At 39.2% G+C, this 26,975-nt stretch overlaps 3 protein-coding genes and 1 long non-coding RNA gene across 8 annotated transcripts in view; 3 read left to right on the top strand and 1 right to left on the bottom strand.

Moving 5' to 3' along the window:
• LOC148703586 (Mitochondrial substrate carrier family protein) overlaps positions 1-12,084 on the top strand; it is an 18,198-nt gene extending 6,114 nt beyond the window's left edge. Inside the window, exons 7-8 of one of the 2 annotated variants that reach the window (XM_026799853.4) lie at positions 9,131-9,213; positions 11,088-12,084. In XM_026799853.4, the coding sequence (XP_026655654.2) occupies positions 9,131-9,213; positions 11,088-11,136 (132 nt within the window). In that variant the 3' untranslated portion in view covers positions 11,137-12,084. Of the gene's footprint in view, positions 1-1,012; positions 1,448-9,130; positions 9,214-11,087 lie in introns of those variants that run through there. The other variant, XM_008813505.5, reaches the window with a different exon arrangement.
• On the top strand, positions 11,628-14,846 carry LOC103722813 (homeobox protein ATH1). The gene is made up of 5 exons (XM_026799852.4): positions 11,628-12,246; positions 12,616-12,854; positions 13,833-14,191; positions 14,288-14,348; positions 14,537-14,846. Exons 1-5 carry the CDS (start codon positions 11,628-11,630, stop codon positions 14,690-14,692), a joined length of 1,434 nt encoding a protein of 477 aa, XP_026655653.3. The 3' UTR covers positions 14,693-14,846.
• Positions 13,480-26,975, bottom strand: ABCC8 (multidrug resistance-associated protein 6). Of its 4 annotated transcripts, none has more exons than XM_089930968.1 (12): positions 26,689-26,975; positions 24,330-26,284; positions 23,924-24,244; positions 23,719-23,805; positions 22,981-23,598; positions 21,786-21,950; positions 21,383-21,677; positions 21,099-21,313; positions 20,704-21,009; positions 20,204-20,267; positions 19,881-20,120; positions 13,480-15,273 (listed from the first exon to the last, which is right to left on the bottom strand). In XM_089930968.1, exons 1-12 carry the CDS (start codon positions 26,870-26,872, stop codon positions 14,957-14,959), a joined length of 4,767 nt encoding a protein of 1,588 aa, XP_089787094.1. In that variant the 5' UTR covers positions 26,873-26,975; the 3' UTR covers positions 13,480-14,956. The 4 variants fall into 4 exon arrangements, with proteins under 4 accessions (XP_089787094.1, XP_038985228.3, XP_008811726.4 ...); XM_039129300.3 differs by lacking the exon at positions 13,480-15,273 and adding an exon at positions 18,078-18,290; XM_008813504.6 differs by lacking the exon at positions 13,480-15,273 and adding an exon at positions 18,312-18,788.
• Positions 16,031-21,790, top strand: LOC148703585 (uncharacterized). Its single transcript, XR_015987510.2, has 2 exons — positions 16,031-16,655; positions 20,731-21,790. It is a non-coding gene; the product is annotated as an uncharacterized LOC148703585 (long non-coding RNA).

Here is a 26,975-nt window from a genome sequence, read left to right as displayed (position 1 = left end):
AATATCAAAACAAACCCTTTAGAAAGTTCAATAGGAATATCCAAACAAGCCCTTTAGAAAGTTCAATAGGATTGGGCTGGTTTTTTTATTGGATTATAGAGTGGGCAATCTATTTGAGTAGGCCCATGTCGATCCCATAACCTTTAGCCCAAATTCTGTGGGAGGAAAAGGAGGCCTAAGGAAGTCTTTTTTTTTCCCTTCCTGCAAGCCAAAAGCCCACAGATAGGATGTAGGCTAAGATTCAGAAGAATATGGGATGGGCATGCCGACACGTCTAAGTCCTGTAGGAAATTCAGCTCAATCCTGCTGGATTTTTCAAACAGGCTCTTTGGGCATGCTTCAATAATTGTGCGCAATCCAACAAGAGTCACAAGAGCACAGGTTGGGCAAGACCTATTTCACAGTATTCATAACAAATTTTTCAGAGTGGAACAGAACAAATCCCATAGAGTTTTTTTTTTCTTTCCATCGTACGGGAATGGATCGAAACATGTCCAGTTGATACGGGCTGGGGCAGGTCTCATATTCTATAATATTAGATGTAATCTTTGTGCATAACTTAGAAGATATGTGGTAGACGGGCTAAGCCCAATTCTTGCGGGATTTTTTGTTGTTTGGATAATCTTGTAGGATTGGGCTAACTTTTTTGCTGGATTTGTAGATTGGGTATCCATTTAAATGTGGCTTATGTCAACCTAACCCTTCTCAAATCCCAGCTTGGATCCAGTAGGAAGATAAAAAGGACCTTCATGAAACCTTTTTTTTGCTTCGTGCAAACCAATAATCCCTCATGCTGGAATGTAGGCCAGGACTTGGATGGGCTCTTAGAAAATGCCGATTGCACGGACTGGCAGATGTAATTCGTGCAGAGATATCCAAACATGCCCTTATATGAACAATAGGATTTCTTATGATTATAAATATAGAATCCATTATATGTCATACCTGTTCTTCTAATCCAATCTTTACGTTACTTTTTCTAGCATCATAAGGATATAATTTTTTTATCCAGGTCGTCCCATCTGTGGCAATAGGGTTTACAGTTTATGATGTGATGAAGTCCTTTCTTAAAGTTCCATCTCGAGATGAAGTAGCCATTCCGGTGGGGACAGATGAAAGAAACAGCCATCCAGCGTCCCTTCGCTCCGGATAACCTTTTTTTTTTTTTTTTTGACACATTTGTCATCGCGGCTCGTATCCAACTTCTGCTTTTAGGGCACCTTACCATTCATTCTATGTGTACAGATTGTTTTCATATTTTGTTGGGTGCTCTTTTTCAACCAGAGCATGCATCCTGTTATAATAGTTCATTTATAAGCTCAACCAGCTGAAGTGGCGGACAGCAACAGTTCTCAGATGTTACTGGAAGTGTAACAGTTAGTGCATTAGGGCTCCTGCTTCAAATTACTGGCTAGTATAAGCAAATATATCATCATTAAAAATTTAATTATACTGAATCGCATTCATATATGTGTGTGTGTGTGTGTGTGTGTGTGTGTGTGTGTGTGTGTGTGTGTGTGTGTGTGTCTATATATATATATATATATATGTTCTTTTTTGTTTTTTCCAGTAGTTGATGGATGTACAGCAAATAGGTAAATATGCGGGTAAAAAAAAAAAACTAAAGTGAAAAAAAGAACAGGAAAGGTAGTAGGAAAGAAAAGACAGAGATATGAGGGATTAGTCCTTTTAGGGTGTGTATCGTTGCCGTATGGTTGCTGCGGCTGGTTAAGTATTGGTTATCAGTTTAACCAATACTTAACCAAATGCATGTTAAAAAGGGTGGATAAGTTTATTTACTCAGTGCCCCCAAAAGTAACTTAACCTGATTAATTTTCTTTCATAGGGAGGATAAAGTAAAATTATCCATAGGAATTCTCTTTACTTTCTCTTTTTTCTTTTTTTAATTTTTCAAATCTTATCCCATTAATCTTGGGAATGTTAGCCAAACATTGACTAGCTTTAACTGATGATTAGATGATTTGGTTGTGACTATCAATATATAAATTAGCTATTCGCATCCCGATGTGGTCTTGGATTACTGATGCGACAGGAAGATTTCCCTAGATCAGTCTTGGGCATGGGAGGAAACCCAAGTCTTAAGACTCGGTGTCACAGACCCTACCAAAAAACACTAATGGTCTAGAATGGGATATAACAATCAAATATGAAGAACTTAAACCGCAAGCAATCATTACTACGAATATTATTTCGACATTTTATTTAATATCAAACCATCAAAATTTTTAATATCAGTCAAAAGAAGAAAAAAAGTATTCAGAGCTACTAATTCCTTGATTATATCCAACCGCCGAAACCATTGTCCCTATAAAATATCTCAATCCAAAACAATAAGAAGAATTCAAATCAAACAATCTCGAGAAAAATAGCTTGCCTCTCCAAAATATAAAGAGCAACATCATGGAGAAATAATCTTGTCTACAATAGTTTGACAAAACTAAAAATTAAGAGCTAATCACACTATCCATCTTAACAGCTGGTATGAGTCTTATCCCTGATATCAATCTAGTAAGGGATGGATGAGCTTAATAGTACAATAAGTAAACATTTATCACACAGTAAATAGAATCAAGCTATAAGACAGAAATTTGATACTACAGTATTTTTAGTTCTTCAAAGTTCACCCGAACCAATTAACAATCAAGTGAGGGAGTTTGCTTCAATCATTTGAAAAGAAAGCTCGATGTTAAAGACTTCTTTTGTAAAATTTATAAATTAAACATATTCATGAAAATAGAATTAGGTTATGGAGATCAACTAAACGTGTTCTTTTGCCAATCAGACCATCCTGTACTGCAGACATGCCGGTTTGGAAGCTTGCTCATAATAGTTTGTTCACCATGGACTCTTATTATAATGTCCTTAATTTTGGTCGTCTAAGATGTGCCCACTCCCAAATCATTAAGAAGGCATCAACTCCGAAAAGGTTGAAAGTTTTCTTACAGTTAGCCATGAGGAACAAACTACACACAAAGGGTTGGAATGTGAGCTCAGGCTCTTATTATAATTTCCTTAACTTTGGTGGTCTAAGATGTCCCAGCTCCCAAATCATTCCGAAGGCAGCAACTCTGGAAAAGGTGAAAGTTTTCTTATAGTTAGCCATGAGGAACAAACTACACACAAAGAAGGGTTGGAATGTGAGCTCGGGCTCTTATTATAATTTCCTCAAACTTTGGTGGTCTAAGATGTCCCCAGTCCCAAATCATTAGGAAGGCAGCAACTCCAAAAAAGGTGAAAGTTTTCTTATAGTTAGCCATGAGGAACAAACTGCACACGAAGAAGGGTTGGAATGTGAGCTCGGACTGTGTGTTGTGCCATTCGAGAGTGGAATCCATCAACCACATATTTTTGAGACATCCCTTTGTCAAGAGCCTGTGGACCATACCAAGTCGCAACTACAACTAGTAGGGTGGCCATGGCATCATTCCATGACCTCCTCTGGAGCGAAAGGAAAAGAAAGAACAATTTCAAGATGGATAAGAAAGCATGTGACAACAACAACAGCAAAAAGAAGGCTTTGTTTACTCTGCGCTCCAGAAAATATTGGTTTTTTTTCTGCAGCTGAGGCTGCCTTTGCTCCTCGAAAAACGAAGTTTCTCATCAGAGTAGACTTGAATAATCTTTGGTTTCATCCCAACAGCATTTTGAAGTGATTGGCCTCCACCACTGTATCTTGTTGTCTGCCTCTTCTTTTCCACTTGTAATTGTGGTTTCACATTCTGTACATAATTGTAACCTTCGCTGGTTCAATAAAGAGGAGGTGGCAGCCTGCTACCTCCTCTTTCCATCAGAAAAATAAATTAAACATGAAACAGAATCCTTATTGGTTGGGGAATATTAGACTCCCATGGACACATAATATACCGTGAGCTAGAAAATAATTTAAACAATCTCCCTACCAAATGTGGCATACAAATTTCTCATAATATGGGATGCAGTAGAGCTGGGGTATTGATGGTCAACAGCTCTATCCCTGTTGACACACATATTGTCATCCACTGAAACATGATATCTTTAAGTCATATAAGAGAGTTCCGAACTCTGATTATCAAAGCAAATTGAGCATTAAATTTGACCAATGAACAAGTCTCACAAACAAGATGCTTCAACCTACACTAGCTCTTAGCCAGAAGGTAGAAAGGTATAGTAGCAAAACTAAAGAGATGCGCAAAACTAAATAAATAAATCGACAATAAAATACTTTATGAATCCATAATTTTTCATATAAGAAACCTGATTTATTGATATAAATACATAGTATAAACTAGATATTATAACAAAATAAAGAATATTGAAAGAAAACAATATTCAATATTCTTCGATCCCTTATAAACTAGTCAGTAATAGCCTCCAAAAAGACTAACTAGCACTATCATTTGATAGCATAATCTGTTTACAGAGAAGCTCTCGCGACCACCACACCAACTACCGTCTCAATATATATAAAAATCACCAAAACTGGCTAGAAAAGTAGAGAAAAAGGCTAGAGTAGCAGCAAAAATATAAGAAACAAGCAAGAGAAAGCAGACTTTAGTCTAGAGAAATAGAGTGGATTTCCCCAAAAAAATGGTTGAGGGGCCAATAATCTCAGATGGAGATCTCCATCCCAGCGGTAGTTGTAATCTTTTAGCCTGAGCTCTTCACCTTCATCCTTTTGTGGGAGCAGAGACGAGAAAGAGCACTGCCACAGACGGCCTTGATTTTCTTCTTGGTGATCTTGGACACAAGCTTAACCTTCACAGCAGTGGGCAGCATCTCCCAGTCGAGCACCTTGAAGTGCTCAACTTAGTGTCGTCGATCATCGGGGTAGAGCTTATCACTTATGGTGGCGACGATGGTGGTTCCTTGACATTGTCGGTGACCAGGAGTTGGCCTCCTTGGCATGGTGGCGGCGATCGAGGATTTGGGTGGTAGGATTAATTTGTTGTTTGAACTCTACCATGGAGTTGGACTAGACTTGTAGGAGACTCGCATCATAGTGACCTTGGCTTGGGATCTCGAGAGGGTGTCCCTTTATTGACATTATGTAAGTCACTACACTGGAGGAGCTCCAGGTCCTGGAGTCCTTTGATGGCGAGCTTTAGTTGTTTGAACTCTACCATGGAGTTGGACTAGACTTGTAGGAGACTCGCATCATAGTGACCTTGGCTTGGGATCTCGAGAGGGTGTCCCTTTATTGACATTATGTAAGTCACTACACTGGAGGAGCTCCAGGTCCTGGAGTCCTTTGATGGCGAGCTTTAGTTCGTTGTAGGAGACGAGATGGGGCCAACTTCCAACTCCCAGGGATCGGTCATGTCGGCTTTCTTGATCTCATAATAGCGATGAGCCGAACGACAATGGCGGTGTCAAAGACAACGATGATAAAGGCGATGTCCTTCTTTCTCATTGGATGAGAGAAGAGGATGAGGGGGCCAAACCAGGAGATGATTTGATTTGAGAATTTTAGAGATGTTAGAGATTTCATAGAGATTTTTTAGAGATTTTGGACAGTCATGTGATGGTCACGTTAGATTTTTATTGAAGCCTCCTGGTTGATGCCCAGTTTAATTACAGAGGTGGATGGATGGACCAGTTCAGGACAAAAAATTACATCGCATTGTGAATCAATAAGATATTGTGAATCACCAATTTCATATTCCTGTCCTACAAAATTCTCTATTTGTCTCATCAACTGTGTCATCTTTCCTGGCATCCATGTCAGCTGTGGTGCTCGAGAGCACTATTTGGATTTGTCCTTTAACTGTTGGAACTTGGCCTTGCGAGAATCTAACTAGTTATTGTCGCTAACAACAAATGGAGGTTTTCGTTTTTTTCTTCTTCTTTTTTCCTCCATTAATTTGCAGGTATCGGAATAGCTCTCTTCACTTATTCCTTTTGCTCTTATGCTTGATGACATGCTTTGTTCCAATGTCGAACGTTACGCTGCTGCATCGGAAAAAGAAAAAGATTTTATGCTCGAAACAAAAAAAAAAAGCAAATAATCTCGATAACCATAAAGGCATACAAAAGATGAACTTGCATTGCATTTGTGAATCAATAAGATATTGAATATTGAGTCAACTCAGAAAGTGTTCACCTTTTTAGGGTGTTTGAGCATATGCAAGCCAGTAGTCATTTAGGTTGTATTTTTATGTTTCGTCCAACATTTGATCATCTTTGATTTTTATGTTAATTTGCTGGTTTCTTTCATTTGCTTGCGTCTGTCCCATGTTTCACCTTTTTTATTTCTTTTTTTTTTCCAAGGAAAAACAAAGTCTGTATAATATGTACATTTCAACATTACACCTACTATTTCATTAAATATCCGTGAGAAAATTCATTGTTATAAGCGTTATTTGATCCTCATAGTTTGAGACAACCCAACCATTGATCATAGAATGTGTTGATATTTTTCATATTTTAAAATTTTCTCAAGATTTGCTTAAGCCAAAGAAAAAAAACCTATTATTTCCATAGCAGAATTACCCTCTCTCTCTCTCTCTCTCTCTCTCTCTCTCTGTGTGTCTGTCTGTCGCAAATCCGATTGAACTCAAACTCTGTGCATGCGAGCTGGATGTCATTTTACTCGCAATTTTCCAAGGCATATATGGTTTCTACTTCAACACCCACCGCTTCTAAAAGTTCATGATCTTCTTAACAATTCCATTAGGTAGCAGGGTGGCAGTTACTATATTGGGCATTGCCCAAATTTTTTTCTGAAAAAAAAAAAATATCAGGTGGGGTATATCACTTCATCCCTTGCAGCCTCACTTTTGGAAGGAAGCCTAGTCCAGGAGAGAAGTAACCTCCCTCTTGTGGAGGTGCAGTGCATGTGATACCATGCAGTTGAGCACAGACCTGAGCGCTCTCAGATGGTAACTCAGGAAGGCAGGCTGATCCTTTTCTTCCTTTTCCAAGAACTCTCCAGTTTTGGAGTCTTGCCTTCAATGCAGTATTCCCTACTTCCCTTTCCATTTGCATTTGTCAACTGTATTACAAGCTCTATGATGATGTGTTAGTGGCTAAAGCATAGGAGAGAGAGAGACTGTCTCATGGATACATTGGGAGCTCCTAGGATCAAAGAAAGAGTCAGAAGAGAGCTCCAGTTTGGCTGAACTCTCTAGTTCTGGAGCCCGAACACCAAGCCTTTCTCATGGACCCAAAGTCATTGAAGTCGAGCAGTGGTGTCGGATGGCCTTATGCATGTAAATAAGCAACTCCTTGTCTCTGACCGACCCCATTAAATCTGCCAGAGATCTCCCCACTAGATTTTGCTGACATCATCTTGTCGTCGCTTTCTTTCCCAACATTGCATTCCTACTACTGTAGCCTGAAGAAAAAGGCTGGGTCTCTCTCTCTCTCTAGTAATTCTTTTCTTCTTTAAGGCAATGGGATAAGCTTAAAAGCAGGGTCCCCATTCTGTGAGGTGCAGCTGAGAACAGCTTGCCAGGAACAGGTGGCCTGCCTGTGCAGAGATTTCAGATATTTTTGTTGCTACTATCATTGCAGAGAGCAGCAGATGGAGATCGGGAAGGCAAATGAGATTAGGAGAGAGGGAGAGAGAGAGGAGGAAAGGGGGAAGATGGGCCCTCAAAAGCCTGCACAAAGGGGTGGTAAGGCTTCCTCCTCCCCCAGCTCTTTTGTCTTTTTACCCTCATGTGGCTCCCTTTCTCCCATCTCTTCCCTCTCCCCCCACCCCTTCCTTTCCTTTCACCTTCCTCAATTGCATGGCCTCGATTGATGCGCCTTGTACGCCCTCTTTTTTAAGGGTTTTTGGATCCATCCTCATTTTTTTTTTGGGGCGGGTACATTTGGATCCATCCCTTGAAATGCTGTGTTTTTCCCCTGTTCTCAGTTTCAAGCACTGTTTGACAAGTCGAAGATCCAAATCAGGAGTTGCCTGCAAGATTTCTATTTATTGGATCACTCGTATTCAAACAGTAAACGTTTCAATCAAAAGTGTAACGATTCAACTCGCTAACGTGGACGAGTTTTCGATTGGATCGCCGGAAAATCCAACTCAATCAAATTTTTTTTAAAATTATTCTTCGATTTATGTTACACGCATCTAAATTTATATAATTATTTATATTGATATTTACATTTAATAAGCATACATTAACATATATTTATTATTTACAGACACGCACACATTTATTATACGTATTCAGTATTTATTTATTACATATCTATAGATAATATTTTATATTTAGTTCACTTAGATATTATATTATATGTTATATTACTTATCTTGTATTAGCCCGTGGGTAAGCTCGGATCATGGGAAATCCGGCGACTTACAGCGTCTGGTTTCGAAAACAAAGCTTATTTTGGTTGGATTTTGTGGTTTGGAGTGGGAAAAAAGTGGAGAAAGCTCGTATAAATCCGGGCTCGGCATCTTCTGAGAATCCGCTTCCCGTGGTTCCTGTTACTACGGTAGAGGAATAGGAGGAAGAATGATTGCTATGGCGTCCAGCTTTGAATCCCATCCCTAGGGACAATTATGGGCAGACCGAGACCCCATGACTTCGTTGATGGGTTGTGAGTCCACTGCTTTGGCTTGCGGTTAAACGCATTATATAAATATATATATATATATATATATAAATCTTTTTGGCTTGTTTTCTCAAGTGTTTGATCAGTAGAAGGGAGGGAAGAATCCATGGATATTTGGGTGCTTTTGCCCTTTGGGTTTGTACCGTGAAGGCAGATAACCCCACTTCTCCGATCGATCTGAGAGAATCCCACTCAGTTTAGCTGTAGCCTTTGGCATTATTCTCTTAGAACAGGGGAAGGGCATAATTCTGCTTTAGCTTTGGGGCCCATTCTTTTGGTTCTGGTGCTGGATTGAAAACCCAATTCTCTGATCACTCGCGAACAAACACTCACTTCTAGTGTAAGCTTTGAAAATGATGGATGCCTGGCAAACTCTGTAGCCTGTAGCCCCCCATTGTTTTCTTGCTTGCCCTTGGATGATGATAAATCCGTGTACCTTGTAAGGAAATGAAACGCTTTCCTTTTTTGGATATAGAAGAGGAGATCTCTCTTTGTAGTTTTGGAGAAGAAGGTGGGGAGTTGTCAGCCCTTCATTCTGATTCTGAGATCCATTGCTCTGGTTTTGGTTCAGGTTCTGGAGTGGAGGCCACATGCGGCCACCTGTTTGGCGCCTGATGGTTTCAGTTCCACGCGCGCTGCTGCTGCACTAGAGAGGTTGGTTTCTGATAAGCTCTGGCTGTCCGCTTGCAATTGCATTCTCTTCTCCCTTCTTGTAGCTTCTGTTAGTATTCTTTAGAATGGGTTGGAGTTTCTGAATTGCATGATGGTTGAAGCTTTTTTAACTCTAGTTTTTCATAGTTTCTACTGTAAATGAAGCATTTTAACTCCGGCGTCTGATAGTTTCTCCTGTAAATGAAGCTTTTCTTTCTTCTTCATTGTCACCTTCTTGACGTCTGTTATAAATTCAAGCCAACCAGCTCGAAACAAGCGATTCTCCCTTGCCCTTTCTCCTCCTTCACCCTCCTCGAAGTACATTTGGAGTTGAATGATATGGCTTTGCGATCGAATGCCAAGTACTGCCATTCTGGGAATATGGTCAGATTGGGGTGATTCCTTCCAACCCCTTTGATTTCAGCTTCGATACATAATTTGCTTATGGACATTGTGCATCTTCATTCTCATTTCTTGTTATCTCAAAAATGTGGATCTTAGTTTCTGAAACTGATCCAAAAGCCTCTTTGTTTTCCTTCTTATCCTGTCTCCCATGCATGGACAGTGGCTGCAAATTTGGTTGTATATATTTCATTGTGCTACCTCATGCAAATAACTTTGAGATTTAATTTGGACAAATATTTTGACATGACACTTTTACAGCAAGCTCGAACTGATTGACTATAGCTTCGATGCAGTTCAAAAGTTATGGATATGTTCTTCTGTTCTTTTTGTTTTCCTTCAATGTCACAATCTCCTCTGTTACTAAGGAAGATGGTATTTGTGTCATTGTGTCTGAGCTCGTATAAGGGAAGCTTATGACACTTACAGCATCGCTATCGATTTGGTGCTAACAAAATCATGCTGCAAATGACTTCTAGTGGATGCACGCAATGAGTCGCATGCCTTTCAACCCAGACTGCATGGTTGATATCCAGGATGTACACATTTGGGGAATGTATTTTGCAAGATAGTAGACCTTCGTCCTGATGTAATTTATGGGCTTTTATTCCTTGCTGAACCACGAGTCCCTGCATGAATGTGCAGGATTTGTGCGGTGATTTTTTATGTAAGTATAAGATTGGTAAAACACAATTGGTGAAGAATGATGTCTAAAGCTGACTCCAAGCGGTTGGTAGTAGGTTTGATGGCCTTTATGATATTATTTTTACCGGTTTCCCTCCATTTCTACTGACAGTTTCCTTTTTGGCCAATCAATCTAGGCTAATTTTCTTTTCCATGCATTTTCTCGTCCGATAATACAATGTGAGTCTTGTTTTGGTTTAATCAATTTTGATCTTGATCCTGCTGTGCATTCCAGCTTTTAGCATCCATATCAGCTCGAATATTATGACCTCAGCACTAAGGTTAACCTTAATTAACCTGCTTTACCCCTGTACATATGAAGTCAGCTTTATAGTCAAGGTAAGAACATCCTCTGCGAACTCTTTATCTGCAAAAAAGATGTTATGGAAGCCGTCACTTCTATTAGTTTCTGTGAGTTGACAACATCAATATACAGAGGAGGGAGTCTTACTGCAGTAGCATTGTACTAAACCACATTTGGGAAGCGAATTTAGCAAATATTTTAACCATACAAAATAATATCCAAGGTTATCTCCATCTAGAGAATTACGTTTATTTTAATTTTGTTCTTGCTTTCATTAAATAAGTTTTTTCTAGCTAATTTTTCCTATTCTGGTATGTTTGTGTCCTGAAAATTTTTTTCATAATCGATTTTTTATTGATGATAACCCATATATTTATAATTCTTGTAATTCTATATCAGCTTATTTCTTCTTAGTTATTTTGATTTCTTCTTAGTTACTTTGACTTCCACTCATTGTTCTGAACAGCTTGACCTTTTGATATCTCAGGTATGTCTGCATGTTGATGGAATCTCAAAGGATAAGAATAAAAAGCTAGTCAGAATGTTCATATTGTTTGTAAATCCGTATAACCTTCTAGCGAACTCAACTATCTCCAAGTGCATTGAGGATGTGAATGGAGACTGTCCATGCATCACTCGACTTACTTGAATCATTTCTCATGGGAGAAGTTCATGACTCCTAACAGTCCTTATCTAAGAAGCAGCTGCCATATCATCTTTCTTTTATTTGAAGTCGAGTTCCTGTTTTGCTGCTTCTGGCTCTCTTTTTGGAAGACCGCAGGAAAGTAACCTTGCTCTGCTGCTAGTTTCCTTCAAACACATCTATAAATTTGGCAGTGATGTGACTAGGATACTAGTAGGAACTACTTAAAATGATCGATAAGTAATACTGCTAAAGTTGATTTGGATAGTGACAATGGACCAGTAAAACTGGTTGTTGCTCAATTAAATCTTCGGCAGAGATGAAGAGACGTTTGAACTGTCTTCCAGTAGTTTCATGACTCGCTTCAACATTTGACATCCTGCTATGATGGAGAATGATGTATTTAATGCCTCGCTGTCATTACCAAATCATAATGAAATCGCCATTGAATCAGGTTCCCTGCATATGCTTTCAGGTCTGCTCACGCAGTCAAGCTTACCAGGTCACAACAACCATAGACAAATAATGGCTGGTGATCCATTGCTTTCCACATTTCAAGAAGAAGCACTGAACAGTCTTTATGTAGCAAATCATGGTGATATGTTCGATGGCAATGTGTCATATTCTAGAAATATGCCTCACGTTGGAAGTACTTCATATGATGGTTCCGATGGAAATACCGACTTGAGGGAACATTTCATGGGAACTTCCTTATCTGCCACTTCACTTGCCAACCTTTTCTCTGCCACCACATGTTTACATGAAAATCTTATCGGTATTAATACTGTGCTGGCTTCTTCATTGCCACCTGAAGAGCCAAGAACTTCGATTTCCCGTGATAGCTGCAATACCATAAATTCATCAGTTACAACTTCAGTAAACTGTGGAATTGTGTCACAAGATGATGCAGGCCTTTCGACATGCAAAAAGGATGCTTGTCTTAATGGGCAATTTAATTGTTCATGGAACTATGATGAAGTTCTAGGTCATGAGGTGCCTTCAGGTAAAACATTTGCCTCAACTCATCCATCTTATCATGTATTAGGAAGCTTAGAGACTGGCTTGATTTTTGATAAGGCTACTTTGAAATTTTCCCCTCCATTCAATTACTGTATGCCAATTATGAGCATGCCTTATGCCCCAGACCAGTGCTCTGAAGCAAGCTGCTCTGGCATAACTCCAGTTACATCAAACAATAGTGGATACCCAGTTTCTACTGAATTGCCTGCCTGCTCTCATGCTTTCCAAAATTCTTCCCATGATGTTGGGTGGGAATTGGGAGTCAGGTCGGGGCAATCATTTCCTAACAATGAAAAGTTTTCTCTGTACAAAATTTCTTCTAGTCTAGTTCAGTTTCCTCATGTGTTATCAGGATCAAGATATCTCCATGTGGCCCAACAAATACTTGCCGAAGTTGTCGCCTATGCTGTTCCAGATTGGAATGAGATGAACAGCGACTCTCTTGCTGGGATTGAGGGTGAGGAGAAGATGCCTTTTTCTTCAGGGTGGTCTAATATACAAGATTTTGCAATATCAGGTTCTGATGAGTATCCACTTTCTTGTCGGGAAGCTTATATAAAGAAAACTGAGCTAATAACGATGCTTCAATTGGTACGTGGAACTTCTTAACCATGCTTTCCATGGTTATACACAATTTAGATGTATTGCTCAAGATTGTTCACTTTGCAATTTGTGCAAGTTTGTCGGCGACAACTAATATTTCTCAAGTGATAAAGTGCTTGAATTCTCAGTAGATTCCTGTTCCTATTTGTCGTGTCGTGCTGAATTTGTTATCGTGCTAGCTCTATATTGTAAAATGCTATCATTCTCTTTATTATGTGGGTGAAATTGTAGCATCCAAACCAATACTGATTCATGTCATAAAGTACATTTTGCTCTTTTTAAATCGAGTTTGGGGGTTTTAATTTTGTAAAAATAGCATATGTGTGATTTTTCACCAGCCAAAATCAGTGCTTGTTGTAGACTATCTGGCAAACTTTCAAATAAGAAAACCTTATAACCAGCTGATTATTCAAGGAGTTTACAACTCAATAGTTGCATGTGCTCTTCTGGTTGACATTTGCAGTTTTCATTTATGGTAATTTTATGACCGGTTGTTGTCTGATGTCAACCCTCTTAATCGATGCTGCATTTCCAGTTCGAAGGCATCTTCAGGCCACAGGGGAACCTGCCATGAAAACCGGAAACCAATCGGCGGGTAGAGAGGCCTATCTTCTTTTTGTTTTTTTGGTCATGCAGTTTAAGTTGATGCAATTAGGAGGAAGCCTTCATAGTTTTGTAGACCAGAAAAAAAGAGTATATGAGGTGTGGTTTTATACTGAGTAACTGCTTTCGTCTTTGGGTCATGAAAAGCCAAAGTAAAGCATAATCCTTGCTTTGTAACATTGCATGTGCAACTGAGAAATGAGAAGAAACTACGAAGAAACAATATGGTCATAAAACATTCATTTTCTAGATAGCACCGAAGCATTTTATTGTGTGCTTATTTCTCATTACTTCAACCTAGATATCTTATTAAAATTTTCTTTCCCTTAATTAATTTTTCATGGTCTGCATCTTGGATTATAGGTTGACCAAAGATATAACCAGTGCATGGACCAGATCCATGATGTCGTATCTGCATTCTGCAGTGCAACTGGGTCGGGCACTTCGCACATGCATGCATGGTTTGCTCTTCGTACAATTTCATCTCTTTATAAAAATTTGAGGAAGAGAATTACCGGTCAGCTTCTTTTGATTACCCAACAACCTGCCACCGAATGCATGAGGGAGAAGGAGAAAAGCTTTGAATCTTCATTAATCCAGAAACAATGGGCATTGCAGCAACTTCGGAGGAGAGATCAGCATTCTTGGAGACCTCAAAGGGGCTTGCCTGAAAAATCTGTCTCAGTTCTACGGGCATGGATGTTCCAGAACTTTCTGCACCCGTGAGTTGCATGCCGCTTGGTAGTCTAGAACAAAAGGCTTTTCATGACAAAACACAATCTGGTTGATTTCTGAAACTCTTTTTATAACGATTTCAGGTACCCAAAAGACAATGAGAAGCATTTGCTCGCGATCAAAAGTGGTTTGACAAGGAGCCAGGTACTCGAAATCTTTGTTCATATTATCATCTTTTAGGTCGATCATCTTGTTCCTGTACTTGCATGCAAACTGGATGATGCGATTTCATTTATAGCAACTCTGATGGGCGATCCAGCAGTGCTGGGTGGATAAGAATGCAACCATCAATCTCCATTTACTGATTACGTTATTCCATTTCACGATACCAGGTATCCAATTGGTTTATAAATGCACGAGTTCGTCTATGGAAACCGATGATAGAGGAAATGCACTCCGAGCTTTCTAAGAAGAGCCAGACTGATGGATCAGGTGGTGAAAGCAGAAGCCATGGAAACATTGGCAGTCAAAGGTTTCAAACGACTTGAGGCGCCTACATCTTGTCTTCATTTAGTAGCAGTGCACTAATGAGGCCGATGTTCCATGGCTACTCATCTGATCTCAAATTTTAAGCATATCACTAATTTACCTCTATTTTTTGTTTCACTAGAACAATGCAATCACTTGAGATTGGTTTCTGCATTATGATCCTTAAACTTAGGTAATTTGGTTGACCATCTGCATTTGATCATGAAACGGTTCATGGCAATTGGGCCTTGGTGCAACCTGAATGTCAGCATAGGCATGCAACTTTAATTTGAAAAATCCCACAAGAAATTGAGGTTTTGGTGATCAACATGTTCCCCATGCGATGCAATGTGCATTGTTTTCTCATGAACCTTTGAAACGGGTTCATTCGGCCGTGCATACACAAGCTTTGGACCTTTGGGTTGGGGTCCAAGTTGGCCTTTAACTTGGGGGTTAGACTGCCTTTCCATCATATGGTAGTCTAATGTGAGAGCTTCCATTTTGGAAAGGATGCTTGAAGGTCGCTGAGATGGTCTCTTGTTGTGACCAAATCTGTGAACAGGATAAGCATTTTCTTTCAGCCTCTCGTTTCCACTCTCACCTGTTAAATAAAACCATGCGTTATTTCGAGGAAGCCTTGTCGATTTTTTTGCCCTTTTGCAGGATATACAGGAGTTCAAAAATACATCATGCATATAAAGGAAATACTTCAGCTAATTGCTTGGCCAACATGGAGAGATCTCAGCGGCGCCATGTAGATTGGTTCTCTTCTTTTCCTACTGATGTACTGCTATTGATATATAGCGACCATATGCGTGTGACGTATAACCATTTTCCATTAAAAAAAGAAACTTAGGAACATTCAAATATTTCCTCTATTGTATAAGATCGGAGTGTAATGTTCTTTCGGGTCCGCTTGGACTAAATTAGGTTGGATACGATGAAAAATTTATCAACTCGAATCCGGTCTGTTTATTAGCTCAATCAAAAATTCATATCTAAAACCGATCACTTTATTAAAAATTCATATCTAAAACTGATCACTTTATTAAACAGATAATCTGAGTTGATTTATAATATTTTAAATTAAGATACGCCATTTTGGTATTGGATTTCATATCAGTGCCATTGTACTATATAGGCATGTTCGGTATAGAGAAAGGTTTGGCGTATCGAATTTGTTTTGTTTTGGTATAGTATGGCACATTTTGATCGTAATCGAGTTAAATAAATTAAATAATTAAATATTACTGCCCATAAATAGATTGCTAGATTCTATGGAAAACGCAAAACAAGTTTAATGAATAATGAGAGGTCTTAGATAAATAAAGTCTGTCCTGGTCCCTACCATTCTTTCCAGCCCCCGCTTCCTTGGCCTTTTTTCTCCATGGCGATGGCCACGGCTCTCTCGAAGGCACGGTTCTCCGATCCCTTGCCGGAACCCTCAACCTAAAGCCCTCATCTTTACCCCTCGAATCTAAGCTCATGAACCTAAGCACATCTCCGATTCCCCGGCCTTCTTCTCTCCGTGTGCTTGAGGAAATCCAAGTGCTTTGGACGCCTGCCCCGTGGTTGATCAAATGGCTGAATGAAGGATGGAGTCTTGGTTTGATTCCAACGGTCTCGGAGGTTTTTGAGCTGATGAGAGAGTTCGAGTTGTGATCCAATTCCCTGAGAGAGCTGGAGCTGTCAAACATTGGAATCCATGCTTATAGACTGGATAATCAGTACAGGCGTGAAGGTTATATTTGGATGGTTGGAGTTTTTGGAAAATTGTGGGAATCTCAATAGATTGGTGGAGTTCATGAAGGAGATGCCATTTAAGCCGGCAGCAGCAGTCTAGGAATCAATGGTTGCCGCAATGCAATTAAGATCATACCAATGATCAGCTTGAGGGAGCTCACCATGAGGGACAACTATTCTTCCAAGGATCCTTCCAAGGAAGGGTCCTGTTGACTGGCGAAGCTGTGGCATCTGCCATGGGTATGTGGTCTAAATTTCTTGATATCTGAAATAACTATTTTCAAAGAGAGAGTTGGAATAACATTATTGCTAGAATAAGACCATCTTTTAATCATTCGTCCCTCTTTCAAGAAACAACAGCATTCTCAGCCTTGTTGTTATTCCAGAATTTTTAACCAAAAGGAAACAGAAATAACTTGTGTAATAATTGCTTCTGAAGGATTAATTATTTCTATTCTGATTAATTAAAAAAAAAACCTGTTGTCTTTTTTTTTTCTCTCTATGGGATTCAGGCCGGCCCGCTCCAAAGCTAATCGTGAGTATTTATAAATATAGGCATAGCTCAGCGTGTAATCCTATGATCTTGCTGGTTGTACTGGCCCAACCCACAAATCCTATAGGATTTGGAGCCCAATTGTCCAAGCAGGTCCTTAGTTGTGATGGATATCAAATTTCTTATTAAGTATGGGCATGAAATTAGACTGGAAGCTCAAGTTAGAACATATATGGATTTTGATGCTTTATGGTTTATAGATGAATTCTGAAAGCTAGTATTATATATGTAAAGTGGTGCACTAAAGAATGGAAAAGGTAAATGCCATGCTTAAAAGTTGTATAATGCTATAGCTTAATAGTTCCTTTTTTTTTGGAGATATAAATTAATAAGCCTTGTTTTTGATTATATAATTATATGCCCATTTGAGGGAACCTTTATGGTTTTTATTTTTTTGACTAACTATACATGTAATGACAACCAATATAATGATTATAAGTTAGTTTCTAATTATGGAATTAGTAAAATCTTCAGGTTGACCTCTAAAGTTATCCCTTTTTATTTCTTTTTTCATGCTATGCCGCCTTTGTTGGGTCAAAGATTTAAATAGTGAGGAAATGGCAAATGAACTGATGAACCAATCGCAACTGCCAGGTTACTTCAACAGATAGTGATTGATAGGTACCACATGCCATGATAGAGTGGAGCGCTTGCAAGCAAGTGGTTAATTGATTAACTTCAGACAAATTAGAGCAATTGATCTTGGATTTTTCTAATATTCTATGATGAACAGTGTAAGGTACACCCATCCCAATTGCAGTATCTTATCCTGCTTAAATATCTTAAGTTCATAGGTTAACCATTTCTGATTATTATTTTTTTTAAAAAAAAAATCAAACATCAATGTAATAATGTGATGTCACCAGTGTCCACTTAGATTATTAAGTTCAATTATTAGGTCTGTCAAATGGGCAATTAGTTGTCACACACTGTAATCTCATGATTCATATCATTGTCTTCATTCGTGGGAGTCAGATCTTTCTATAATTTTCTAATTATTGTTATACATATTAATTAAGGTAGAAAGAAAATGCAAATAAAAGTCATTGTATTACTTATAGATGGCCGTTAAGGCTGACATTCATTCATTGCGGCCGACACCTTCCTCCACCTTTAACACAAAGCCTTAAGATTTCGAGCCACTGATCACAGCCCTGCTACCAAAAGTACCAATTGGGCTGTTAAACTAGCTCTTTTGACGTTTTATGACAAGTCTCATAAGGAGTTCTTCATTGTAATATATTATGTCTAATGATGGCTAATGATGGATGGGCGAAAGTCAAGAAATCCCATGATCATTACTTCAGTAGTGTTCACAATTCCTAATAAGAAGATATGGTGCATTTAGTAAACATATAAGGATATATTGCAATAAAAAACAGTACACTTTCTGCACTTAAAATAGAAAAAACTGCCTTGGCTACAATGTCAAGCAGTTAGGCTTCAAAAAGTACAAGTATGACCTTTTGCATATAATATCCTGCTATAAATAAGGTCGACATTTCACAAAATTCTTTCATGGTCCATGATTTTTTTAATACTATCATTCACTTATTTAGTAGAGAGAATGAATGGTGGAGCATGGAGACCCCTCTGGACCAAACTATATACCCTTCAGTTGGTGAATTTTTCAAAGGTTGGACCGCCATATCTTAGTGGGACCTGTTTGTTTTATTCCCCTCTTAGGTCTCCCAAGATGGATGTGAGAGTATTGCTGGAGTTTCGCTTACAGTTGGACCAGTACTCTGCCACAAGCTTAGCAAAGGCAGAATTGTGGGTTTCCATTAGTTTAGAAGGTTTGTCATATTCTACAAGCTTTCCTGCAAACAGTAAAGGCATTAGTGGTGTAAGGACTGTGATCACCAAATGGAGCATTTCACCATACATAAGGATCTCCAGAATAATTTCATCCCCTATCCTGGCTTCAAATATACACTCTTGAAAGGCTTATGTATACAACAACTTTACTTTTTAATCTTTTTGAGAGAACTTCACTTTTTATTCATCCACACTCATTACAAAGTAATTGTTGTCGACCCATCTTATATAATGTACGAATAACAAATACTGGTTGTTTACATTCCCTTAAACAAATTCTGGTTATAAAACGAATAACTGCTCAAGTTTTGTTTATAATTCAAGTATGGTGATTAATAATAATGTGTCTCTGAATCTTAAGGTTTCAAATATATTTATGATGATTTGCAAGTGAGCCTGCTGGTCGACTTGCTACTACTTGATTTCATGTATTATTTGAAAACTTCTCTATATTTAATACGAAGCCAAGTCCATCGTTCAATGTTCTGTTTCTCTTTCCCAATTTTAGTATGTATGCATGAAACTCTTGATTATATTTGTCCCTAAAACATTTCATGCATATCATATGGTTTGTCTTTTTGAGGAATGTTTTTTTTGGAAAAAAATTATATGGTTTGTCATATCTTCCATTTGCAACCATTTTGTGTTGCTGCTTCCAAGTTCTCATATCTATCCATGTGGTCTATGTCACCTCGACTGCATTTCTAATTTTGTATGGTTATCGCAACTTTGATTATATGCAGCAATATGGCATGTTGAGGTAGATTTCCAGTTCATTCATTAGCAGTTAAATTTTGTTGTTGAACAACTTCATAGCAAATTGGCTGAGATAGCCCTTTTGGTTCTGATGTATCGTCAGTTAATTCTTCATGAACCCTATAGCATCTTTTACAGGGCTTTGCAGAACTGCTAACTAGACAAGAGATCAATATTCTGTTTAAATTGGACTAGCCGGCATGATATGTCCATGCCACACGATATATTGCAAATTATGAGCATAAAAAAAATCATAACCCTAAAATTATCTGACAAATATATATTGACGTTTGCACAAGGCTTTCTGAAAAAATGTAGACAAAGGTTCTCATACATACCATAAGAGAGGACCATGACCATGTCACTGTCCATAACAGTCGGGACTCTGTGCGCTACTGTAATCACTGTGCAGCTTGAAAATTCCTGCCTGATGACTCTCTGAAGTACAGCATCAGTCGCAGAGTCAATGGAGGCAGTGGCTTCATCTAGAACAAGAACTCTGTTCTTACGAAGGAGCACGCGACCAAGACAGAAGAGTTGGCGCTGACCGGTGCTCCAGTTTTCACCATCATCACTCACTGCCAAATTAGAAAACCATATGAACATTGGATTGCCACTTAAAGGAATGAGGAGCTCATTATCAATGGATGAATTAATTCACCTGATGAATCAAGAAGAGCAGGTAGATTGCTAATAATAGCCTTTAGTTGGCACTTCTCTAATGCCTGTGATAAACAAAGTGGTAACAGATGATTGATATCACATTGGAAGTTCTCAAAAAAGACATCACTGTGAAAAGCAGAATTCATCTCTAGAGTGGAAAGAGTATAGCAATTATATGATTGGGCATTTTTAGCATGTTACAGAAATTTACTGACCACTAAGATCTAGAAAATTATAGTATTTATGTGACCTAGTAGCGGCAGTTTTGATTATGTCGACCTAAACTTTTGAGAAAGAAATTAGAGCACATACAAAATTTAGTAAAATTTCCGATATACAACATTATTTGAAAATAAATATCGGCAGCAATGTGACATGAATGTTTTCTGTAATAAAATCTTAAGTTCCTTAGGTCATGATTCACCCTCTTATTTAACCATGACATTGTGGAAATATGTTTGCTTCCCCTAGTTTTGACAATATCAGTAAGTCGCTAACCTCCCATATTTCATGATCGGTATGCAGATCTAGAGGATCCATGTTACTCCGCACGCTACCCCTGAAAAGAGTTGGCTCTTGAGGAATGATACTAAGTTTCATTCTCAGATCCTTCAGGCCGATGGAGCATATGTCGAGATCATCTATAAGAATTCTGCCACCTGCTGGATCTACAAGGCGAAATAGTGCACTTATCAGAGTTGTTTTTCCACTTCCAGTCCTTCCAACAACCCCAACCTTGTTTCCTGCCGCAAAAGTGCAATTGATCCCTTTTAGTACCAAAGGAGCAGTTGGGCGATATTTTATCTGTTCATAAAAATGTCATGTGAGTATATATCAGTTACAATCGCTTTTTGACACTACCAAAATCCAAATATTATTTTTCAGGCCCTCACTTTCAGATCTTGCAAATCTATCCTTCCTTCATGGGGCCATGAAAGTGGAGGCCTCTTTTCACTGATTACAGCAGGAGGTTCAGATGGAATGTGCATATATTGCTTGATTCGTTCCACGGAGATGATATAGTTTTCTAAGTAGGAGTAGAACCGTGTCAAGAACACTTGGGCGGAAGAGAGTGTCAAAGCATAGGAAAGACAGAGACCCGAGAATCCTGAAACACATTCAAGCAAATTAGGTGATTGACTTCAAAGGAATATATTTCAACTCATTACTACAGTACCTGGAGCGATAACTCCTTGAGGAATGAAAACAAGGAGAAGAGTTGAAGTAAACACAGTCAAATTTTGGAGTGCTTCTACTCGTAGAAGCACCCACTCGAGTGCAGCAATGGTATGAAAGAACAGTGTTGCATCAGTGTCGATAAGCTGCAGATTTGTATGGATGAACTTCTCTGTCATTGCGAATGCTCGTATTGTTACCACTCCTAGAGATGATTCTGATGCATGATTCATAACTGGTGCTTTTGTTGTTCCATTGATTCTTACCAGCTCCCTTGCTGAAGCTAGATAGTACCTCTTTGACATTCAAATATGTTTCAACCATATAAATGAGATATCAAATCCATGTATGCCAGTTTTCTGGACACTAGAGATAATATAAACTTATATCAATGTGAGATTTACCTGTACATATATTGTTGCAATGATTACTGGAACTGCTACAATCAATACTTGCCATGTCACGGAACCCATAATTGCTATGGTTGTTGCAATCTCAATCCCAGCAGCCACCACAAAAGCAAAGGAGAAAGGTATATCGAAGTCCAAAATACTCATATCCGAGGATGCCTGCATATCACAAACTTCAAAATGACTCATCAACTAAACCAGAAGCTAAAATTTTTTGAGCAAATGAACCAGAAGTAAAAAGATGTGTTCATGCACATTCTTATACTTTATTACTATGCCGAATGCAAAGGTGATCCAATAGGAGAAAAGGATAGGATTTCTTTAACTTGCTGAACTTGATCTTCTGAATAAAATAGTAATAACAAAAAAAAATAAAAAAGCAAGGCTGTAAGCTCTGTACTTTTATTAATTTTTTATCATTTATAGATTGTGATATATATTATGGATGAAAAGTAGAGTTTATACTCTTTACTTTCACTCCTCTATCTCTCTCCAAGACCATAGTATATGTCACCCATTTATACTAGTGAGATCCTCTTTATTTTAGTCAAATTCTTCTTCTAGCTAAAAAGAAGATGGAGGTTTTTTTGCTTTTCTTTAGAGATCCTCTCTCTTTATTTGAATTGGATTAATTAGAAGAGGATGAAAACTTTCCATTTTCATGCTAGTAAAATCCAGCCCAAATCAAATTGGATTCCCTTGTGAATGATCAAAAATAATAAAATTATTTTTAAAAAAAATAAATTTGGATAGAAGCTGGCTCTTCACTGACATATAATTTTATCCTCAGTCATATCATGAAAACTCTTCTCAGATTACTAGTTATAGCATCACGAATTTTCGGTACTTGATTGAGTTCTAGATACGATGGATTTTGTTTTTGAAACTTGTTCAGATCTATCCGAAGTGACCAAATTAGTTCGCTACAAATCAGATGATTCTCCTGGATCAAAAAATGTGTCTATTATTTCTAGATCTTATACAAGTGTTGTATTGAGATCTAGGCAACGTAATGCCTATAAAGCTTGATATAGAAGTGAAAAATTGTCAGCCTCCGTTCTTCCTAATACGCACACAAAATAAAAAAATGAAATGTCTACTATTATGATATGGTGCACTAATATAACATGCAAGGTCCAGATAAAATTGTATTGACATCACACTGGTGATGAGACATGAAGAATCTTACCCGGGTTAAAATTCTACCGACAGGGGTTGAATCGAAGAATGACATGGGTGCCTTAAACACTGAATCTATGAAACCTGAGAAGAATGCCTTTGATGCCCTCAGTCCAAGCTGGGCTGCTACCCAAGTCCTCACATAAGCAAAGAGGCAGCTAATGATTGAAATAGCTGCATAAACTCCAACTAGAATTCCACTGCCTATGCTGTGCATTTGAACGGCTACCGCCAACCAATAGGTTGAGATGCTTTGAAGCATAACAAAAGTAGTCTGAAAAATAATGACTGTGGCAAGAAGAAAATGACCCTTCGAAACATGAAAATAATCTATGTATGGCTTCCATCCAAGATCTCCCACTTCTTTCTCTTCATCCTCTGTTAGCTGAACTGCTGAAAGGCCCTTGACTGATATCTCTACCTCACTGCTCTTCTTCATAAGCTGCAACCGTCTAGACTCCAAGTGATCCCCGGATGTTCTGTGCATCTGAACTCGCCTTTCATGATCCGCAGAATCTATTATTGTCATTGAGGACTGATGAGCATTAACAAGCTGTTCGAATGCTGTTCCTGACTTCAGAAGTTCCTCGTAGGTTCCCATTTGTGTAATTTGTCCATTTTCCATGACCTGGAAGAGCAAGCATCCAATATTATTCCATGTCAAATACTTACGAACAAACTACGCCAGAGAAACTTTGTCCAAAGGAGAAAAAGAAAATAAAAACTACGCACGAGAAAGCTTCCTTACCAAAATTCTATCAGTTTCGGCAAGAAACTCGACTTGATGAGTCACAAGAATGACGGTCTTTTTTACTAGAGCAGTCATAACACAATCCTGCAAGTATTTTGTACGACAATCAAACTCATAGCGAGAAATGTCTGGTTGCACACAAGTAGAAATGAAATGGTGCTCTAAGATTTGGACCGGCATGCAGAGAATGGTCCTTTCTTACATGGAATAAGATTGCAGCTGTATGTGCATCAACTGCACTGAAGGGGTCGTCTAGGAGATAGGTATCTGCATCATTGTAGACAGCTCTAGCAAGCTGAATCCTTTGCTTCTGTCCTCCACTCATGTTTAATCCTCTCTGTCCTATTTCTGTAAGGTCTCCATGATCGAAGTTCTCGATGTCCTTGTCCAGCGCAGAGGCTTTGATGGCCTTCTCATAGTGTTCCTTGTTCATCGGCTTCCCGTAGAGTATATTGTCGCGAATCGTCCCGCTTCGGATCCATGATGTTTGGGAAACATATGCCATGGAGCCAAAGACCTCAACCTGTGATGCAACGAGAATGTCAGAACAATGTAGTTGAAGTAATTCATTCAAATATTAAGCATTCCTTCATTGTTCAACAGCTCACCAAACCCGAGAGTTTAGGTATTTCCCCAAGTATGGCACTTAGCAGAGATGATTTTCCAGCACCAACAGGTCCACAAACAGCTACTTTCTCTCCTCTGCTTATGCTGAAACTAATATTCTTCAATGTAGGAATAGCTGCACTTGGCTCCCAGCTAAAAACCCCGCCGTGCACTCTAACGCTTTGATCTGAATTCTGCGCGGGGCTTCGTCTTACATCCTCCTCTTTGATCTCTTCTTCCAGCAGGAATACACCAATGCGGTCTAACGATACCTTTACTTGGATCATCACCGAAAGGACTTCGGGCAGCATCCTCACCGGCTCTGCCATGACTCGCAAGGTCGCCATGACTGTGAAAATGGTGCTGGCATCTAAAGGAGCGGTTCTCATGGCCGCTGTTCCAGCAAAGATCACTGCTGAAACAATTGTGGGAGACATCCAGTATAAAGCAGTTCCATAGGACTTCTTAATCTGGGTTTCTCTCAACCAACCGAACTCCACATCTCTTAGAGACTCGATCATTCTCCTGAACTTCTCCTCCCACGATTGTAGCTTGATGATCTTCATGTTGTTCAAGACTTCGGATGTGGCTCTCAGTCTCTCATCTTGGGCAACCATGAGCTTTGCTTGGTACTCCTGCAGCATCTTTGCAAATGGAATATTAAGGATAGCACAGAGGGTTAGAGGAATTAGACCTGGAAGAGCCCCCAGACCGACCGTTCCAAAGAGAGTGGCTACAGAAAGCAGCAGTTGGAGTGGCATACTCCATGCCATGTGAAACCACCAAGGAAAATCGCCAAGTCTATATGCATCGACCGCAATGTAGTTAACAATTTCCCCAGCTGCATGCTTTCTTCTTGCCTGGCTAGAAAGCTTCAGCTGCTTCTGGAAGATGGCTGCCATCAGAGCCGATCGCATCTTCATTCCGCACCTCCTCGAACCGAAAAACCAATGCCTCTGAGATAAAGACTCTGCAAGCTTTGTCACCACCAAGCAACCAACCAACGAGATGGCCATGGAGGTATCTCTCTCCTCGCGATAAGAGTACCACACAAATGCGTACAGTAATATTGGTGCGCAGCCGACGGCGACTGTCCTTAGCAATGCATAGAGACCTGTCAGGGAAATTTCCTTCAGGTAACACTTGGCTAATGCCAAGGAAACCAAGTTACTTGTCTTGGATTTGCTCTGCCTCTGAAGATCCCAGACTGTTTTAAATGTTTGATAAGCTCGTAGTGCCCCATCTTCTGAATCTAAAGGTGGGATGTCATCATGATGCAATGGTTTAGAGTAGCCTAAACGCAGTAAAGGATTTAACCAAGAGAACGTCAAGCGACTGAATAGACCAGCTCTGCCCAAGTTGGTATCCTTCCCACTCTCCTGATTCAACAAGGGCTGGGATAAATCATCTTGCGAGGGGGGCTTTTCATGAACAATGTTTTGATTTTGAAGAATGAGTCTGAAAGCACAGATGAGGAGCAACAAGTTTACCGGCCATGACATCATATCAAGGATTATGAGGCTGGAATAGTCTGTAAGCAGGATTTCCAAGTTATATGCAGAGATGAGAATTGAGAATGAAGCCCACCAGACTAGAGTTACAGCTCTAACACAAGTGGTTGGTCGGATGTTCAAGGAAACTGCTAAAGCCAACCAGTTTATCCCCCTAACAAAGTAGAGTGCCAATTCCCCATTCAAAACTCTGGATTCTCCCCAGGATAAAACCAACACAGCAGCACAGAAATATGCGACGCCAGTCACTGCGCAGCAGACTGAAACAGTGATGAAAACCCAGTGCCTAGTCCGGCTCCCGGTAGAATATTGTCTTCTCACAAAAGCCATTAGCAATCCCAGACAATAGATAACGAGGAAAGAAAGATTTAGAAAATCTATTGAACTTCTCTGAGTGCAGGAAGATCCCAAATCGAATTCTCCATTGCAAATTGGGAGGAACCATCCTGCAATCCAAGGAAAAACAATAAAAACAAGAAAAAAATGGAACAGAGAAGTGTTCTCCAGAAAAGAGAGAGAGAGAGAGAGAGAGAGGGAGGAACAGAGAAAGACCAAAGACCACAGTAGATACCGATCATAGCAGGCATGAAGGAAACTATGATTAGTCGTTAGAGCGAGAAAAAAAACAACTTCAAGTTTAAAGGAAATAAAATACTCCAAAAAAAGAAGTTTAAAGGCAACCAAAAAAAAAAAAACTCCTATTCCTTGAAATTGCTTAAATCCTCGTACTAAACTGAGGAAGAACAACATCATTAGCAAAATGTTGAAGAAAACTTTGGTGAGAAAGCCATACAAAAGATTGCTCAAAAAATATGTACGTAGACAAACATAAGGCTATGGAAAAGGAAACCTTGCAAAGTACTCAGAGAAACCATCCTGAGCCTTGAGGAGATCTCTTCTGCCTTGTGGTTCTGTTCTTCTTGCCACTTGATCCAAATGCTTAAATAATGGAAGAGGGGACGGGATCTTCTGGGCTGGTAACAAGTAGAAATATAGCAAGTAGAAATATAACGTGCTCCATTGCCGCATGTCATTTGGGGATTGGTATTATCCCACCGTGTACCGTATCGGCCCGTGAATTACACCAATAATCTCATGCCATATGGCATGGAGCTATGGCTTCTGGTAATCATGTTG

The sequence above is a fragment of the Phoenix dactylifera genome, chromosome 5 (assembly GCF_051530095.1).
Source record: "Phoenix dactylifera cultivar Ajwa chromosome 5, Ajwa_hap1_PhDact_Kaust_v1.1, whole genome shotgun sequence".
Classification (NCBI taxonomy): Eukaryota; Viridiplantae; Streptophyta; class Magnoliopsida; order Arecales; family Arecaceae; genus Phoenix; species Phoenix dactylifera.
Note: the sequence above shows the minus strand (reverse complement) of the source record. Positions and strands in the feature narration are given on the sequence as shown.

Bases quoted from the DNA above. Each gene is read 5' to 3' on its own strand.
- LOC103722813 (XM_026799852.4), top strand. From the start codon at position 11,628: ATGATGGAGAATGATGTATTTAATGCCTCGCTGTCATTACCAAATCAT. The intron at 12,247-12,615 runs GTAAAACATTTG...ATGTGTTATCAG, and splicing joins AGGTCATGAGGTGCCTTCAG to GATCAAGATATCTCCATGTG. The intron at 14,349-14,536 runs GTACTCGAAATC...TCACGATACCAG, and splicing joins GTGGTTTGACAAGGAGCCAG to GTATCCAATTGGTTTATAAA.
- ABCC8 (XM_089930968.1), bottom strand. From the start codon at position 26,872: ATGACATGCGGCAATGGAGCACGTTATATTTCTACTTGCTATATTTCT. The intron at 23,806-23,923 runs GTAAGAAAGGAC...AAATACTTGCAG, and splicing joins CAGCTGCAATCTTATTCCAT to GATTGTGTTATGACTGCTCT. The intron at 20,121-20,203 runs GTGAATTAATTC...CTAATTTGGCAG, and splicing joins TGCTCTTCTTGATTCATCAG to TGAGTGATGATGGTGAAAAC.